The following is a 19,470-nucleotide window of genomic DNA, read 5'->3' as shown; positions in this document are numbered from 1 at the left end:
CTTCAGGGAGGTCGTATTAATGAGCCGATGATTTGGATCTGGTGGTGTGCTGGAAGGAGGGAAGGCATGGGTGAAACTTGTGCTGGATAAGGCCTGGGTTGGGAAGCACTGCTATATACACACACACACACATATAATATATATATATATATATATATATATATATATATAAACAAGTAAGCATAGTCAGTGGTCAGTGAGAGCGTCTACCTGTAATGAACTCTATATAACATTAGAATAAACCCAAATAAACATAAAATCAGTGGTCAGTGAGAGTGTCTACCTGTAATTAACTCTATATAATATTACAATAAAGCCAAATAAACATAAAGTCAGTGGTCAGTGAGAGCATCTACCTGTAATTAACTTTATATAACATTAAAATAAACCCAAATAAACATAAAATCAGTGGTCAGTGAGAGTGTCTACCTGTAATTAACTCTATATAACATTAGAATAAACCCAAATAAACAGAAAGTCAGTGATCAGTGAGAGCGTCTACCTGTAATTAACTCTATAGAACATTAAAATAAACCCAAATAAACATAAAGTCAGTGGTCAGTGTGAGTGTCTACCTGTAATTAACTCTATAGAACATTAAAATAAACCCAAATAAACAGAAAGTCAGTGGTCAGTGAGAGTGTCTACCTGTAATTAACTCTATATAACATTAAAATAAACCCAAATAAACATAAAGTCAGTGGTCAGTGAGAGTGTCTACCTGTAATTAACTCTATATGACATTAAAATAAACCCAAATAAACATAAAGTCAGTGGTCAGTGAGAGTGTCTACCTGTAATTAACTCTATATAACATTAGAATAAACCCATATAAACATAAAGTCAGTGGTCAGTGAGAGTGTCTACCTGTAATTAACTCTATATAACATTAGAATAAACCCAAATAAACATAAAGTCAGTGGTCAGTGAGAGTGTCTACCTGTAATTAACTCTATATAACATTAAAATAAACCCAAATAAACAGAAAGTCAGTGGTCAGTGAGAGTGTCTACCTGTAATGAACTCTATATGACATTAGAATAAACCCAAATAAACATAAAGTCAGTGGTCAGTGAGTGTCTACCTGTAATTAACTCTATAGAACATTAGAATAAACCCAAATAAACAAAGTCAGTGAGAGTGTCTACCTGTAATTAACTCTATAGAACATTAGAATAAACCCAAATAAACATAAAGTCAGTGAGAGTGTCTACCTGTAATTAACTCTATAGAACATTAGAATAAACCCAAATAAAGTCAGTGGTCAGAATGTACTGATCTACTGTAATGAAGGACTGAGAGGATAAACGAGGTGCTGGATGGGAAAACGGTTAGAGTGTGAATGAAAGATCAGACCAAACGTGCAGCTTTACGGCATTCTTCTTTATTAAAAACAGATAAAACACAAATCTCAAGTAATGTTTCAGCCTTATTTCAACATCTGTTTGACCTCCCTGTTCTCCTTAAATGACGACCTCCCTGAAAGGGTCAGTTAACCTCCTCTGTATTTCTTCTCCAGCATCAACGAAATGGAAGGGTAGAAAACAGGAGTCTGACGTATTCTCACTGCTACAATAAAAAAAAAGAAAGAAAAACAAGGCCTTGAACAGCGTAGTGTCTTGCGTCTCTTTGGGTCAGCATGGTTTAGGATGTCAGATTTCAAAGCCCTGCCATCAGACCAGCAGACCAGCATCCAGCACCTCCTATTTCTTACTGCAGGAGTAGCAGCAGCTGTTCACCAAGACTAGGCCAAAAGTGAAGCAGCTGCAGGTCACTCAGTAAGCTGTCCATCAAGAGCGAGGACTGGCGTTCACCTCGGAGATAAAATACAAGAGAAATTCCACCAAGGTTGACAAACATATCTACATAATTTGACAGTTCAGAAGCGAACAGAGCCGTTCAGAGGGGCTTTGGTGGGAAACACTCCGCCCAGTGGTGGTGAACGAAACCAGACGTCTGGACACCCTCTAAAAAAGCTCCCTCACAGACAATTCCAGCAATTCCACCGAATGGTTAGGAATACACTGCCCGGTGCTGGAGACGCTGTTCTACCGGAGTTCTGAAAAATATATTGTTTTTACATTCATGGTAGAGGGATACATGCAGGGTGCTGTACGGCAAAGTAGTCCCCAAAGAAAACATGTCCACTATGTTACCATCACAATCATAATATCATATATAACTCAGAAGACACATGTAGGTTCCCTGGTGGGTTTGGATGGTAAATAAAATGGCTATATTGGTGTTGTAGTCATGGCAACCGGCCCGTGGTTCCAGACACCACCACTGTAAAGAAATCTGAGCGGGTTCCTATGTGATGAACCACAATTTCACACCAATTCCAACTCGGACGGACTCAATTACAGCTCCAAGTCTGAACTGAACTGAATTTTGAAAAACTGGTGAAATTCCCCTTTACTCACATGTGTGGGTCATGAAAAACGAAATGACCTTCAGACTACACTTCTGGATTCAGCCATTTTCTCCATTACAGACACTAATGTTTGTCTTGTGGCTCCACTGAATGACCAGCAGGTGGCGCAGCTGTACAACGAGCCGCTTTATTAGAATAGCTGAGCTTGACCACACTGCTCACATTCAAGGCCATGTGCTGTTCAAAGCCATTTCATTGAGGAAAACAGCCAGAAGAACGTCCATTCACTCTCCAGTCTCTCTCTCTTTCGCTCGCTCGCTCTCTTTGCCGCTCTGCCGTGAAGATCAGCACACAGAGGTAGAGGTTCTGCCAGCATGCTTTGGTGCCACTTCAGTGTATGATGATGTAGCATCATGCTACCGTCTCACATTACAGGGAATGACTATGATTTAGGGCTGCATGACATAACACGTGTTCATACTGGCCTTATATGCTTCTAACGTTATGGCAGAAGGGTACGCAAAGGAACCCTCCAGCCGGCTCTGCGAGCATCTCGACCAGTTCCAGAAGAACACCACAGGCCGTTCGTCGCAGCCGATTGGGTACAGTACTGCATTGCAATATGAAGCAATATGGGGGGGATGCTAGCACTTCATCCACATCATGCAGCCCTACTGAGATCCACAGTGACAACAGTCCCACAGCTCCCGTCTGTGGCACGCGGTCCTCAACAGGTTAATGAGCTAAAGGCTGGTCAGGTTTGTGTTCGTCTCTCTGTCCAGTGGTCCCCCCATGCTAGGACAGGAGTGACATTAAAGGCTGAAACCAGCAGCCGAATCCTCCTCAGGCCGCTCGCTGCTTCTGCTCCTCATTATGCTGGTGGAAGAAAGCCTTTCCGAACTCGTACGTGCTGATCATGACCGCACATGCTGGAGCCACTTTGATCACCCGTGGAAGGAAGCCTGCAAAAGTGGACATCTGGTCAGGTCAGAGAATGTAAACATTCAGTTAGACAGAACAGACGTTTCCAATAAAGTGGCCAATCAGGGGAAGCTCAAGGAAGGGGTTTCTGATTAAGTAAACTGGCCATTTCATCAGAAACCCCAACCTTGTGCTTCCACTCACTGGCCACTTTATTAGAAACCCCTATCTTGTGCTTCTACTGACTGGCCACTTTATTAGAAACCTCCACCTTGTGCTTCTACTGACTGGCCACTTTATTAGAAACCCCTATCTTGTGCTTCCACTGACTGGCCACTTTATTAGAAACCCCTACATTGTGCTTCCACTCACTGGCCACTTTATTAGAAACCTCCACCTTGTGCTTCCACTCACTGGCCACTTTATTAGAAACCCCTATCTTGTGCTTCCACTGACTGGCCACTTTATTAGAAACCCCTACATTGTGCTTCCACTCACTGGCCACTTTATTAGAAACCTCCACCTTGTGCTTCCACTCACTGGCCACTTTATTAGAAACCCCTATCTTGTGCTTCCACTCATTGGCCACTTTATTAGAAACACCTTCCTTGTACTTTGATTGAGCTGGCCACTTTATTAGAAACCCCTATCTTGTGCTTCCACTCATTGGCCACTTTATTAGAAACACCTACCTTGTGCTTCCACTCACTGGCCACTTTATTAGAAACCCAACCTTGTGCTTTCACTCACTGGCCACTTTATTAGAAACCCCTACTGTGCGCTTCCAGTCACTGGCCACTTTATTAGAAACACCTACCTTGTGCTTCCACTCACTGGCCACTTTATTAGAAACCCAACCTTGTGCTTCCACTGACTGGCCACTTTATTAGAAACAACTACAACACCCAACAGCAGCCCTGTGCTCAGAAACTGACCAGTGAGAAGGGTTAGAGGATGCTAACTCAAACCATATCAACAGATGAGTTACAGCCTCTCCCTGTACACCAACAAGGTGGAGCTACAGAGAGGGTTTCCTGATGAAGTGGCATAAGTGTTTACATAACAGCTCATTTCCCCACAGATATTTCTCCACTTAGTCTCAACTCCTCATTCTAGCACTTACCTGCAAACAGCCCCCGATACCCCATCTCCGTCCAGATACTCTTCATTATATGCCAGGTAGAGGAGGGCTTCTTCAGAGGGGCTGCAAAAAACACCCAAACATGTTATTCCCATCCAACAGCCTAATATTAGTAATCAAGAAATATTAAACACTACCTTAACCCTGACTATCTTCCACTTCCACTCTCTGGCCACTTTATTAGAAACCCCTACTTGCGTGCTTTCACTCTCAGGCCACTTTACGAGAAACCCCTACATTGTGCTGCCAATCACTGGCCACTTTATTAGAAACTCCTACATTGTGCTGCCAATCACTGGCCACTTTATTAGAAACCCCTACGCTGTGCTTCCACTCTCTGGCCACTTTATTAGAAACCCCTACCTTGTGCTTCCACTCTCTGGCCACTTTATTAGAAACCCCTACCTTGTGCTTCCACTCTCTGGCCACTTTATTAGAAACCCCTACGCTGTGCTGCCAATCACTGGCCACTTTATTAGAAACCCCTACCTCCGAGAGTCTCCATCTCTCCCAGCTGGATCTGCCTGCGTGTCTTTACCACGTCAAACGGTAGGGTCATTACTGCGGCTATCTGCAGAGGACACAGGACAGCGTGGTTAGAGGACAAACAGCTTCTCATGTAGTACGTGATAAACATTTAAACTGAACCCTGAATACAGTGCGTTCTATATTACACCAATCAGCCAGAACATTAAAACCATGGACAGCTGAAGTGAGGAACACTGATGATCTGGGTCCAGGGGCTCCAGTCAAGGGAACAGTCGGTTCTTGAAGGTGGTGAAGCAGGTAAAATGGGCATGCAAAAGAATCTGAGCCACTCTGACAAGAACCAGACTGTGATGTTCTAGACAATGACTGGGTCAGAACATCTCTAGAACATCAGGCATCAGGTCTTGTGGGGGGTTCCCGGTATGCAGTGGTCAGTACCTACCAAAAGAGCTCCAACCGGCGACACGGTCACAGGCACCCCAGGTTCACTGATTCTCATGGAGGTCCCATCTCACAACTTACAGGACTTACAGATCTGCTGCTAACATTAGTCTTGGTGCCAGATACCACAGCAGGACACCTTCAGAGGTCTCTTGGAGATCTTGAGCCGCCGCCATTGGTTTCATGATGCGTCTGATGATGAAGGTGTGATTCCACAAAGCTGAAGCTCTCGATCACGATGTAAACTTCGATCCCTTCACCTCCACCCCCTCCCTCTGACCTACATTCAGCCCATTATACAGACACAGGAAGCCCTTTGTGCTCATTAATGACGCCCTGGATGAAGATCAGACCTGCCAGCAGAGCAGATAAGACCACGTTACATAAAACTGACGGATTACTGGCGGTCAACAGAACTGTTCGCTCACTCTGCGTCAGTCTGGACGCCACAGCCTGTAAAAGCTAAGCCTTTACACTCCACAACTCCAGAGTCACTGAGAAGGTGCCATGGTTGAAGATTTTCAACATCCAGTTACACAATCATTCAGCTTTCTAGCCAGCCTGTGAAAAGATACGCCAAATGTTTGTGGACACCCCTTCTAATGAATGCAGGCAGCAAAAGCACACCCACATGCAGCTTGTTTAGTCCCTGTAGAGAGGAACTGCCCATAGATTAGGACTCTCTGAAGGAGACCAACATAAACCTATTGGCACCATGCTGCCTAATACCAGGGGTGGGTTAGAGGGGTATATAAAGCCCCCCAGTGTTGAGCTGTGGAGCAGTGAAGGAACTGAGAGTGTTCTCTGGGATGATGGACGACGCTTAATCTAGTACTTTTAGGATGAGTTGGGGAGCTGGGGATAATACTTTTGTCCTCATAGTGTGCAGGGGAACCAGCTTCAGCACGAGCAGGACTATTTATACACTGTCTGTGTTGCAAGTTCCATCAAGTAGGTAGCTGAGGACACAAGGACGAGGAGACCATTTTAATGTCCACTGTCCAGCTCCATCAAAAAAAAAAACCCTGTCCATCTGTGGTCAAATATCACTCTGAGCTTCCCACCTAATGGACGGATGTACACATGCATTTCTGGACAAGCTGAGACAAGCTCCAGAAGCTTGATCTGAAGGTGGAGCAGCATGTGGGCTGAGGTGGTAGAGTAATACTACAGGATTTTACACTAATATGACTCTATGGGTTCTGCAGCGTTACACAGCAGCAGTTCTGGAGAGAGGTTCTCCTCCTGCAGCTCCACCACCAAACCTCCATAGTGCAGTAGCAGCAGCAGCGCTCCGGCCCGGAGTGGGAATGACGGAGACGCCGTTCTCCCCCTGTTCCAGTCTCTCTACTTCTACTGAAGCTGTGGTTTTAAGGTACATTTGATACTGGACTTTTAACGGCAATCAATGTCAACAAAAAATTATTGTATAATTGTATAATAAATTTGATATCATAAATTGCTATCAATAAAAATGTATATCATATTTATTGTGATGCATCAATCAGCACTAGTTGACTCACAGCTCCAGACACGGCTCCTGCAGTGAAGCTGATGGCAAAAGATGCCTGAGGTCTTCTGTATCGGTCACACAGCTCCGCCTTCACCAGCTCATAGTTATACCAGTACAGGGCTGCAAACACACACACACACACACACACACACACACACACACACACACACACACAGTCAATATTTAGAAAATAACAACAAATAAAAACATGATTTTTTTTTTATTTAATGAGATTATTATGCTTTGATTATTGATTATAATGCTTTATAAGCTGAAGGAGGCACCGCCACATTTACACGGTTATAAATTAGTATAACCCCTCCGCAGCCCTGACTGACCTGAGAACGGGACGTCTCGCAGGACGGTGGGCCCCCAGCCCCTCCAGAGAGAGAGCCATCCGTCCTGAGCCACAGCTGAGCGGAAACACACTCGCAGCTCGCTGTAGGACAGCTGCCGAGACTGCATCTTAGTGCGCACGAGCTCCAGCGGACTGATGACCGTCACTGCTCCGACTGCAGAGACACACAAGCTCAGCAAAACACTAATAATAACACTCCTACAGAAAGTGGTGGTGGTGGTTCTCCATCACTGTGTTCATCATTAGAACATCTCCAAAGTTCTCCTCATGGAGTCTAGTATTATTTAGAGTTCTCCTCAGATCAACACCTGGTTTGGTGGTAAATCAGGGCTTAATGATGGTAAATCAGGTGAGCTGCTGCTGCTGCTGCTGCTGATGGAGTTGAACACATCCTCCATGCTGTGCTGGCTGGACTGGGGGGCGTCCAGGAGAACCCTGGAGGAACCGAGCTCTGTTCTTCAGACTAGCTCACCGACAAGATCTCACTACTTTCTTTCTTCAGAATGAGAAGCTCTTGTTTCTCTTTTTACTGGATTTATGTTCACCTGCTTTATCTGTTCTGATGAGATCTGGAGCTTTTAGACTCTACAACTCTCTCACTGCTGGAGCTCAGCAGTTTCTACATTTCTCACTCAATATCAAGCAAACTACCCTCACATAAGTCTGGACTTTATTATTAGGGGTGTTGAAGATGTTAAATCTAAAGATCTATATCCATCGTTGTCGCCCCAAAGAAGAGGAGGGAGGAGGAGGTTGGAGGGGATCTGCACTGCAGCTTGAAAAAGTCCTGCTTACACTGTTACTATGTGTAGTAATGTGGGCTCTTTAAAAGCACATGAACTCACATCTAGCCAGCCCTCCTGCTATGAGGGGAACATGGTTGCCCTGGTAACCCATGCCGAAACGCAGGAAGTCCCTCAGCTGGTCATAGCAGGTGAAGTAGATGACCGTGGCGGGAACGGCCATGACCCTACAAAACAAACAGGACAGCGGTAACTACAAATGCACCTCTCAGACTAAAACACTGGGTGTGTGTGCGAGTGTATGTGTGTGAGTGTGTGTGTGATATATCTATCTATCTATCTATCTAATATATATATACACACGCATACACATACACACATACATACATACACATATGTGTGTGTGTGTGTGTGTGTATGTCTGTCTGTCTGTCTGTCTGTCTGTATGTACGTACGTATGTATATAGATCAATCAGGAATACTGTATAAGCTTCTTCTAGAATCCTGCAGATATATGCTGACTATATGGAGAACTTCATCATGCGGGAAAGTATGAGGACAGACTCACAGCGTTGGAGGAAGGCCGCTCCACAGAGACCGCAGACCCTCATGCCGTGAGATTTTCACAAAAGCATCCTAAAAAGTCAGAAACACAACTTTAGCACGGAAGCACTGTTGACCAACGCAACGCTACCATGGATTCAACAGTACTGGAGAATTCACCTCCTCTCCTTAAAGGAACAGGCACACACTGCACCCTCCATCCTCTACAGAGATTAATTTATATATATTGGTCAATATTCCTACTAATGGACATTTTTTAAGCTCCTTTACAACTGGAATCAGTGACTATATTCGGACCAAGCACTGTCCTGTTGAAGGCAGCCCAAGCAACTGATGATGTCTTTTTTTTTTTTGTGGGAAATGTCATTAACTAGCTACTGTTACTGTAATTAACGCTAGCGTGTTAAGGCAGCGCTACATCGGCCATTTGCATCGCTGCACTTCCGATAAGGTGTCTGACGAAGCTCGTCGCAAGTGATAAGTGACTGTAGCAAGATGCTAGCTAGCACATAGGTAGATGAAGCTAGCTCTCCAATAAACTGAAGGACAGGTGACTATTAGCTAGTGTAGGTCAAAAGCAGATCTGTCCAAGAGCTTCAAGTATGGCTCGGCTCGACCCGCCATCCCTCCAGAGACCAACGCTCGCTGTCTTCAAACCCAGACTGAAGACCCTCCTCTTCTGAGAGTACTCAGGTTAAGAGAAGAGTACTATGGTCTCTATATTGACCTGTGTTCAGTAGAGTCTAAGATTAGAGGAGCTTTGAATTTTAGTCTATTTAAACTAGCTGAGGGTTTTTCTTGGGTGAATAGCAAAGCACTTTTGTAAGTCGCTCTTAAATGGAAATGTAAAATAAATAAATAAATAAATGAAATTTAAGAATTAACGATTTATGAAATCCCACGTCAATTCAGAGCCGTGATCACTTTTAATCTGGCTGTGATTGACCCTCTGGAAATGTGACAGCCAAAGCACGCGGTCGCAATACCGCGAACCCTCCGGTGGCAAGAGGCTACGCTTCAGGCGTGACACCAGGTCGCATATTGCCCACAGCAATCCCCCCCTGCGAGTAGGTGTACCACCTACCAAGGTTCCGCTGAAGTGAGTGGGCGTCTTGTACCAGGTACTGCAGGTGGTCATATTCTGGCACACATAGATGTGGTCCATCAGTCCGTTACAGTACAGAAAGCACTTCCCTGAAACACAAAGGGAAAAACAAGCCCAGAGTCAAAAGCCAGACAGACGTTCATGTAAACAGCAAAGGTCAGCATTCAGACATCACACAGCCAATCAGTGCCCACTCCAGTCACAGAAAACACACACACACACACACACACACACACACACACACACACACACACACACACACACTGCTGCCATCGCTGATTCATCATTATTCATCATAAACAATCACGCAATAACAACACAACTACATCTATACGCCACAAGGACAAAAGTATTGGGACACCTGCTCATTTATATCAATAGAGTAGATTCTCTACTAGTCTCTATTGTCCAGATAAAAAGGCTTTCTACTAGATCATAGAAAGAGAGCATTGCTGTGAGGATTTGATTGCATTCAGTGACAGGAGCGCTAGTGAGGTCAGGATGTAGGATGATCGCCAGGCGTGGGTGGTGCTCCAGAGGGTCGTATTCTATTGCAGGACTTTTCTAGAGGGACTAGACAAGCTTTTTGACTACATTTCCCATAAGAAATGGGAACCTTTTTGCACCTCATATGTGAATTTTTGGAGACAAGGGCAGGAGAAGCCCTGTTTATGTCTTTTGGGAGATAAAACAGAAACCCCAACTCTAACAGAAGGTGTATATACTCAGTTTTGATGGTGGGGATAACCTCAGGCGCCAGAGTTCTATTAATACACTGGGAATAACCCACATGTCCAACAGTGGAAAACCCTAATAAGTGAGACCACATCATATGAGGTTATGTTATGTTAGCTAGAATAAGGTGCAAAGGGCCTGTGGAACTGGGAATTTGGGCTTCTGGCTTATGAGCCTTGAACTAAGTGATGTCTGTATACCTTATTATTTCACTTTATTGAAACAATAATAATAATAATAATAATAATAATTGTACAATTGGTATGTGTATATGTACCACATGAGCTCTTGTTTACTGTGGAACCCAAGAGCACAAGCCGGCCACAACAGTGCTCAGTAAACCTGACCTCTATTCTGCGGTGCAGAACACGCTGCTATTTTCAAAGGCAAAGACCTTGATTCCAGGGTTCAAGTGCCCTGGCTTTGAACCCTGGCCTTGAATGTCCAGCCGCATCAGAGCGACAGGGTGTTTGTTTTGGGCTGATCAGGTTATTCAGAGACAAGAGACAGTGACCGTGCTAGAAAGGAAAGTCCATTCAGCTGCTTAATCAGTTAAGACCACAGTCGGCACAAACAAGTACTAATCCAGAGGACAGTTCAGATGGGATCATGCAGCGTTGGGCAGTAAGGGATGTCCCGATCTATATATATTTTTTGCCCCTCAATCCAATCTGTGTTATCCAATCTAAGACTACCTTAATGCTAAGTATTGGTCTATACCTATATCCAATCCAATCACCTTCATGCTAAGTCCCATAAGGCTGAGAATCGCCCCGATACTGATCCGATCACCTTAATGCGGAATATGGACCAATGCCGATCCGAGCAGCTTAATGCCAGGTATCACAGAATATCAGTCCGATCCAACGACACCAGTCAAATTTGAGCACCCCAAATACTAGGATACATTAAAACATTGGCCAACAGCAGTCTGATCCGATCACCTTAACACAGAGTATTGCCCGATACCAATGAGATCCGAGAACCACAGGCCGAGCATCGTCCCGATACTGGTCTGATCACCTTCGTGCTGAATATCAACCAATAGAGAGCCAGGCACATTAACGCAGAGTATTGCCCGATACCAATCAGATCAGAGTACCATAAAGCAGAGCATCGTCCTGATACTGATCCGATCACCCTAATGTGGAATATGGACCAATACCAATCCAAGCACCTTAATGCCAAGTAACACAGAATATCAGTCCGATCCAACGACACCAGTCAAATTTGAGCACCCTAAATACTAGGATACCTTAAATGTGGACTATTGGCCAACAGCAGTCTGATCCGATCACCTTAACGCAGAGTACTGCCCGATACCAATGAGATCCGAGAACCACAGGCCGAGCATAGTCCCGAAACCGATCCGACCACCTCAATGCTCAGTATGGACCAGTACTGATCCGAACACCTTAATGCCAAGTATCATAGAATATCAATGCGATCCAACTTCCGTCTGACACCAGTCCAATTTGAGCACCACTTAAATGCTGAGAACTGATCCGATCACCTCAACGTTCAGTATGGACCAGTACCGATCCGACACCAGTCCAAATTTGAGCATGCTAATACTAGGGTACCTTAAATTCTGATTGGCCAACAGCAGTCTGATCCGATCACCTTAATCCCTCATACTGCCGCATACCATCTGATCCAAGTACCTCAATGTTGAGCATCGGCCGATCCTGATCCAATCTGAGTACCATAAAGAGCTTCAACTACTGCTGATCCAGCTGGAGTACCTTAACACGTACTGTAATGAGGACTGTCCGATTCAAATCCAATCTGATTTATGTGTTTGCATGAATATTTAGCTGGATTTTCTGGCTCTGAATTGACAGTGTTGTGATGGTTCAGCTCCTTTACTGCTTTACTGTAGATCGCTCCTCTCACTCTGGAGCTCTGTCAGATCTAATGTTTTGATGGCGTCTGGCTCTGACCCTGACCAGTCTGTGAGAAGTCAGGGGCAGCCGGCAGTCCTGTTCCTGCTCTGTATGTTCTGTCTGAGCTCTGTTCTGGCTGCTGGAGCTCAGACTGTTCACCTCAGAAGAACAGAACAGCCGGCTACGTTAGACACGGAGGACGTTCCTAATAAATAAATTAATAAATAAATAAATAAATAAATAAACCTCTTGTTCTACTTTTCTGGAGTGTTAACTGGTTAGCATGACACACAGGTGAGCTCTAGCAGGGGCGTGCGAGGTGAGAGAGCGGGCAGTGTGTTAACGTTTACTCACACTTTGAGGGACGAATTATTCCCCTCGATGACCGGCAATCAGCTGGTAAAGCTGCACAGAGAGAGAGAGAGAGAGAGAGAGAGAGAGAGAGAGAAGCAGTAAATACAGCATGTGCCGCAATAAGCTGTTAATAGCTAAAGCGAGTATAACTTACCTTTATTAATATTAATATTAATAATAATAATAATAATAATAATAATGTCAGAACAGCTCATCAGCTGAGCTTTAATGTTCTTCTAAATGAAGTTTAGACACACACACACACACACACACACACACACAATACAGTGTATAAGTGAGGTAGGTAATGGTGGCCTGGCTGAAATTACACTATCATAAACTCAAGGTCGTGTCAAAGTCCCTGCAGTGCAGCTCAGGCAGGTTTGGCAGCGCATGTGGAGGGCTGACCGTACCATGGTAGAACGGACTCTGCTGGGCCTGCAGCCTGATCTTCACCACGTCCAGCGGAGTCACTGCAGAAACACAGAGAGCATCACTTTAATAACACAACATGAACACCAACCCACAGATACCACCCTGTCCCTACCGAAACGATACCCGATCCTCAAGTATCTGCTGATATTTGTAGCATGTGAAGAAGGTTTTTAGGAAATACGTGTTTTGTGTCACAAATCCTGAAAGATTTGTGTTTACTGGCTGAGTAACTTCACAACTGAATGGTTTCAGAGCCACAGAAACGTTAAACCTGCCACAGTTTAGAGACACAGCTGCAGCACCTGTCTGTGGGCCCATATGCTAATCCCTCATCCTCAAAGAACATAAGCTGAGTATTAGTTTTACAACAGTCACTGAATCGTTTACAACAGTTACTGAATCATTTAAAACAGTTACTGAATCTTTTACTGAATCTTTTACAACAGTTACTGAATCTTTTACAACAGTTACTGAATCTTTTACAACAGTTACTCAGTTGTTTACAACAGTTACGGAATCATTTAAAAGTTACTGAATCATTTAAAACAGTTACGGAATCATTTAAAAGTTACTGAATCTTTTACAACAGTTACTGAATCTTTTACAACAGTTACTGAATCTTTTACAACAGTTACTGAATCTTTTACAACAGTTACTGAATCTTTTAAAAGTTACTGAATATTTTACAACAGTTATTGAATCTTTTAAAAGTTACTGAATCTTTTACAACAGTTACTGAATCTTTTAAAAGTTACTGAATCTTTTACAACAGTTACTGAATCTTTTACAACAGTTACTGAATCTTTTACAACAGTTACTGAATCATTTAAAAATGACTGAATCTTTTACAACAGTTACTGAATCTTTTACAACAGTTACTGAATCTTTTACAACAGTTACTGAATCGGTTACCAAAGAGATAGAATCGTTTACAACAATTAGGGAATCCTTTCCAACAGTTATGGAATCATTTACAGCAGAGGCAGAATCGTTTACAGCACTTACTGAGTTGTTTATAGCAGTTATTGAACCACATATAGCACAAACTTAATCAATCATTTATATTAGATACAGATTCATAAATATTAGATATAGAATCATTTCTTATATGCACAATCATTTATAGTGCTTACTGAATCATTTACTGTATATTAGATACAGAATCATTTAAAGTAGACACTGAATCAGTTACAGCAGTTATTGAACCATGTATGGCACAAACTGAATTGTTTATAATAGATACAGAATCATTAATAGCAGGTACTGAATAAATGGCCTTACAATTAAAACTCAACATTTCTTACCAAAGATGGAGGTGAGTAACGCTCCAGTGCCAGATGCCAGCATCTGCTGCACCGGAGTGATGGCAGTGGAGGGGCTGACCGCCGGACCCTCACTCATCCTGCCGACCTGAGAGAGAGAGGGAGAAAGAGAGACTGAATCAATTCTTCAGTAAGAAAAACAGTTCTATATAAATACGCTACATGGACAAAAGTATTGGGACACCTGCTCTTTCATTGTTTCTTCTGAAATCAAGGGTATTTAAAAGAGTTGGAGGGGCATTGCTGTGAGGATTTGATGATTTTTTTATTCAGCAACAAGAGCGTTAGTGAGGTCAGGATGTGGGACGACCATCATCCCCAACTCCCCAACATCCAAAAGTACTGGATGAAGCTCCACCACCATCATTCCAGAGAACACAGTTCCTCCACTGCTCCACAGCTCAATGCTGGGGGGCTTTATACCCCTCTAGCCCACGCCTGGCATTAGGCAGCATGGAGCCAATAGGGTTCAGTTTTCATGTGTGTGTGTGCATCTGTGGGCGCAACTTAAAAGTAGCTGAATTCATTCATTAGAAGGGGTGTCCATAAATATTTGCACACATAACGTAGCATCCGCTCCAGTAAGACGCTTGGTTGATCATTTCTCCTGTTGTTAGAAGCCATGAAACCCTTTGTGTAGTGCTATACTGTTATATAGTGCTTTATACTGTTATTACATTGTTATTACACTGACCTTGTGAGGTCAGAGATTCACACCTGTAGGTTAAAGCGCAGACGGCTCAGGTATTTGAGTCTGTTCTGGCTGGGGCTTTCACACACGGCCTCCAAGTTCATTACTGGGGTCCGCAGGTTGTTTGCTGAACCCATCAGCGAGCCAGGCTGACCGGATCTACGGATCTACACACAAGACAAGACTTCATTAAACCCCAGACAGGACATTAGACAGATTTCCAGCAGCATCCATTCAAGACATACACACAGAACACACACCAGAGCAAGCTTAAGAAATGTAAATAATATTTATATTATTTAATAATTAAACAATTGCATTAACATATAAAATAGTGTGTATCTGTTAGATGCTGATTTTAAAAATATATTTTATAATACTTTTATAATGTTCATGTTTTATTAGGGCTGTGTGATATATTATACATATATCATGACATTTAAAGATTCTTTAAAAAAAAGAATTATTTATACTAAATTATACTACAATTATTACTACATTTAAAAAAACTAATATAGCGAACTGCATGCCATCCGATTAGACGGTAATTACACTGTTTACCATGTCAACAATATACTCAGAAAAGTTACCATAACCAAAAGTATCACTATACAACACAACATCATGGAGGGAAAGGTGGAGGAATACATTAAGGTCGCTGTGCAACAACAACAACAACAACAAAAAATACCCCCCCCCCCAAAAAAAACAATTCTATTTTAGCATCATTAATAACAATAAACAATAACATTATTAATAACAATAAATACACAACTCAGAAGATCTGTGTGGGTTCACTGATGGGTTTGGACAGTAAATAATATTGCTATATTTGTTTTACAGACACACAATCAAATACTGTCACACTGCTCACCCATACTTATGCCAAAAATAAGAGACTATGTATATATTTGGGGGGGGGGGGGGCAATAACAATGCTAACACTCACAATGAGCTTAACAGCATGTACACAGACAAAAATACAATAGGAAGTCCCAGCATGTTTACAGAGAAGATTGGGCCTATTGCTTTGTGTGTGTGTGTGTGTGTGTGTGTGTGTGTGTGTGTGTGTGTGTGTGTGTGTGTGTGTGTCATGCATGTGTAAACAAGAACTGCATAGGTTAGCCCCCTCTGTCTCCTACCACTCATTTTTTGGGTAGCTGGTCTACCCAACCAAAACAAGGAGATACGGTGTAGACATGCAACTACTTACAGGTCAAAAGGTCAAATTCAGCTCAGGCATAAAAGCACAACTCTGTCTGTGGCTCCTTTCAGCGTCCTGCAGTGTTAGAGGATCTCATACACTCGGAGGGAAACCCTGGTTAACAGTCAATGCCCTCTGTGCTGAAGAGGTGGTGGTGGAGGGGGGGCTGATTATAATGGGTAAACACTGATATGTTATCTGTGAGGTGCACCAGGTCTCCACCCTCGGTCCTTACAGTCCACCCCCGCCCCCCTCACAGCAGGCCCAGAAACGCATTCTCCACCAACCCAAACTAAACACGAAATGAATAATCTCTATTATTTTTTAGGCAAGCATGGCTTGTGGTTTCTGCTACAGAATATTATTAATATGAGATTAGAGTATATATATATATATATATATATATATATATATATATATATATATATATATATATATATATATATATATACACACACACACATATATATACATATATAAAAACACTGATTATGTTTTTGCCTTGTTTTAATAAATTAAGACATGCTTCTAAAAGATGATATGGCACCGTATCTCCCAAAGGCTTCTACAAGGCCTAGGTCTGGTCAATAGCACTACTATTATGGGCTGCAGTTTGAAGTACAGTAGTTATAATATTACGTCTACGTTGTTCGTTATCGGGTTTTACAGCTTTTAATAAATCTAAAATTAATAAGACGTAAACAAAGTCATTAAAAAAGATGGGTGTGAACTGGGGTGGTGAACGACAACTCCTCTAAAGGCTCCCTCCCGAAGGTTATTACCCCAAACAGTAACAAACACCTTGCTTAAAGCCTAAGCATAGTTTTTCAGAAGCCGCAACTTTAAAAATCCATTAACAGCGGAGGGATACACATAGGCCGCCGTGCGCCAAAAAAAATAGTTCCCCAAAAAACTTCTATTTTCAAATCCGCCACTATTTTACCATCATTAACATCAAATATTAAACTCATAAAGCACATTTTGGCTTCACTGATTGGTTTGGAGAGCAAATAAAACAGCTATACTAGTTTAACACACTCATATGGACTTCTGGTTCCATTCACCAGCACTGTAACGAAAACTGAGACGCCCCGTTTTTCTACAATAAACCGCCGTTTTACACCAAACCTCTGTATGAATGATCTGCTTACATCTCAAACACTCAGATGAAGAACATTTACTAAGTCTTTGGAAATCCTCTTTAAAAGGTGTGCTTCTCCCATAGACTCCTACAGACAGTCCAGCAGAACCAGGCATTAAAACTGGGTGTGAATTCCAGGATACAGGATTATTTGGATTCGGGTCTTTCTCAGGTCCCACCAGAACACAGATCAGCTCAGGAATTAAGCTGGGGTGGTATTTATGGCACTTCATTTGGAGTAAATGTGCTGTTTTGGTCTAGGCCCCGTTTAAAAGCCACTGCAGACGGTGCAGTTTCAAAGCCCTAAACTGCTTATACAGTCTAAAACAAGGCAAAAACACACCTGCAGCTGAAAAACTAGGTGCTGTTTTATTATTTATGTGATTAATAATAAGATTTCAGCTGAATCTGCTTTCTTAATCGCCAGCTTTTTCCAGTAACTCTCCGGTCCACCTTAAATCCCGCAGAAAGTAACTGGCCGCTGCATCATTTAAGGTGGACTGGAGAAATTAGAGAACGATGGAGGCCACAGATCGCCACCATGAACTACAGGCAGCTAGAAAAGACCTCACATAGGAATATTTGAATGACTCTAAGGCTTATAAAACAAATTAAATGCCATAAATATAAATATAACATAATTAAACGTATTTAGAAAGGGTCAAGGCCCAGTGTCATACATTTTAGCTATAGCACGTAGCATAGCTAGCTCACAGCTGCTCTGCCTGGGCCACAACTGGACTGTCCAGAACCCAAACAAAGCAGCAGATCAGCAGGAAAGGCTGGTTTAATGTTACTATAAGGGTGTGTGGATGTTAATGGGTCCGCTAAAGCATTTCTAGCTGCCGGAACTGCTGGGAAACAGCGCTGATGCAGCATCGATAGCACCGATATACAGTCAAATAGGGTCCAAACGAGCCAGACAGCTTCAGCACGGGCCTGTAAAGAAGTTCGACTCACCTTCTGGACCAGAAACCAGAGAAAACCCCCTGTCAGATCGCTCTGCTACTCCATACTACGATCAGCTGCAGCCTCCTGCATAACAGCACGTTTTGTCCTTGGCGTTGCTCGCCTGGCGCCCCACGGTGGAAGTGCTGCCCCTGCTGGCTGCTGGTGGAAGTGCTGTTCTGCGGTGGGGAGGAGATCTGCAGAGCTGGAGAGAGAAGGTACGAGGAGTGCGCCACCTAGCGGCGTGCAGGCACTGCTGGGGTTCAAGTCAAGTCAAGTCAAGTGGGTTTTTATTGTCATTTTAACTACAGTGCTCAAAAAAACCAAGGGAACACTTAAACATTTACATTTACATTTATATTTGCATTTACGGCATTTAGCAGACGCTCTTATCCAGAGCGACGTACAAAGTGCTTCACTATTTACCCAAGAAAAGCCTCAGCTAGTTAGAATAGACTAATAGTTCAAAAGATACCTCCAAGCTTAGACATTACTAAACACAAGACAATAAGGCGACCGTAGAACTATTCGTCCAAGTACTCTCTGAAGAGGAGGGTCTTCAGTCTGCGTTTGAAGACAGCGAGTGACTCGGCCGTTCGGACACCCAGGGGCAGCTCGTTCCACCACTTTGGTGCAGGACAGAAAAAAGCCTGGACGCTTGTCTTCCGCGGATTTTGAGGGATGGCGGGTCGAGCCGAGCCGTACTTGAAGCTCGAAGGACTCTTGGTGCGGATCGGCTTTTGACCATTGCCATCAGATACGGAGGGGCTGGTCCGTTCTTGGCTTTGTAGGCCAGCGTCAGGGCTTTAAATCCGATGCGGGAAGGAGCTACTGGAAGCCAGTGGAGAGAACGCAGCAGTGGAGTGACATGGCTAAATTTTGGGACATTGAAGACGACACAATATAACTCCAAGTACATCAAACTGTCCACTTAGGAAGCAACACTGATTGACCATCAATTTCACAGGAGTGGTTCTGCAGGTGGGGCACAGTACCTCTGCCTCCTGGCTGATGTTTTGATCACTGTTGAATGTTGGTGGTGCTTTCACACTCGTGGTGGCATGAGACGGACTCTACAACCCACGCAAGTGGCTCAGGTAGTGCA

The 19,470-nt window shown here is 43.3% G+C and overlaps 2 protein-coding genes across 4 annotated transcripts in view; both read right to left on the bottom strand.

Moving 5' to 3' along the window:
• The window catches only part of rpl27 (ribosomal protein L27), a 404,812-nt gene that overhangs the window by 292,208 nt on the left and 93,134 nt on the right, over positions 1–19,470 (bottom strand). The gene's annotated exons all lie outside the window — the stretch shown is intronic.
• On the bottom strand, positions 1,365–18,512 carry slc25a39 (solute carrier family 25 member 39). Of its 2 annotated transcripts, XM_072693958.1 has the most exons (13): positions 18,378–18,512; positions 15,099–15,239; positions 14,364–14,469; positions 13,038–13,097; positions 12,625–12,675; positions 9,629–9,738; positions 8,549–8,616; positions 8,083–8,207; positions 7,218–7,391; positions 6,890–6,999; positions 4,926–5,007; positions 4,419–4,499; positions 1,365–3,336 (listed from the first exon to the last, which is right to left on the bottom strand). In XM_072693958.1, exons 2-13 carry the CDS (start codon positions 15,207–15,209, stop codon positions 3,218–3,220), a joined length of 1,197 nt encoding a protein of 398 aa, XP_072550059.1. In that variant the 5' UTR covers positions 15,210–15,239; positions 18,378–18,512; the 3' UTR covers positions 1,365–3,217. The 2 variants fall into 2 exon arrangements, with proteins under 2 accessions (XP_072550059.1, XP_072550060.1); XM_072693959.1 differs by lacking the exon at positions 18,378–18,512 and having other exon boundaries at positions 15,076–15,187.

Source organism: Salminus brasiliensis, chromosome 12 (genome assembly GCF_030463535.1).
Source record: "Salminus brasiliensis chromosome 12, fSalBra1.hap2, whole genome shotgun sequence".
Taxonomy (NCBI): domain Eukaryota; kingdom Metazoa; phylum Chordata; class Actinopteri; order Characiformes; family Bryconidae; genus Salminus; species Salminus brasiliensis.
This window is presented reverse-complemented; position numbering and strand designations above follow the sequence as displayed.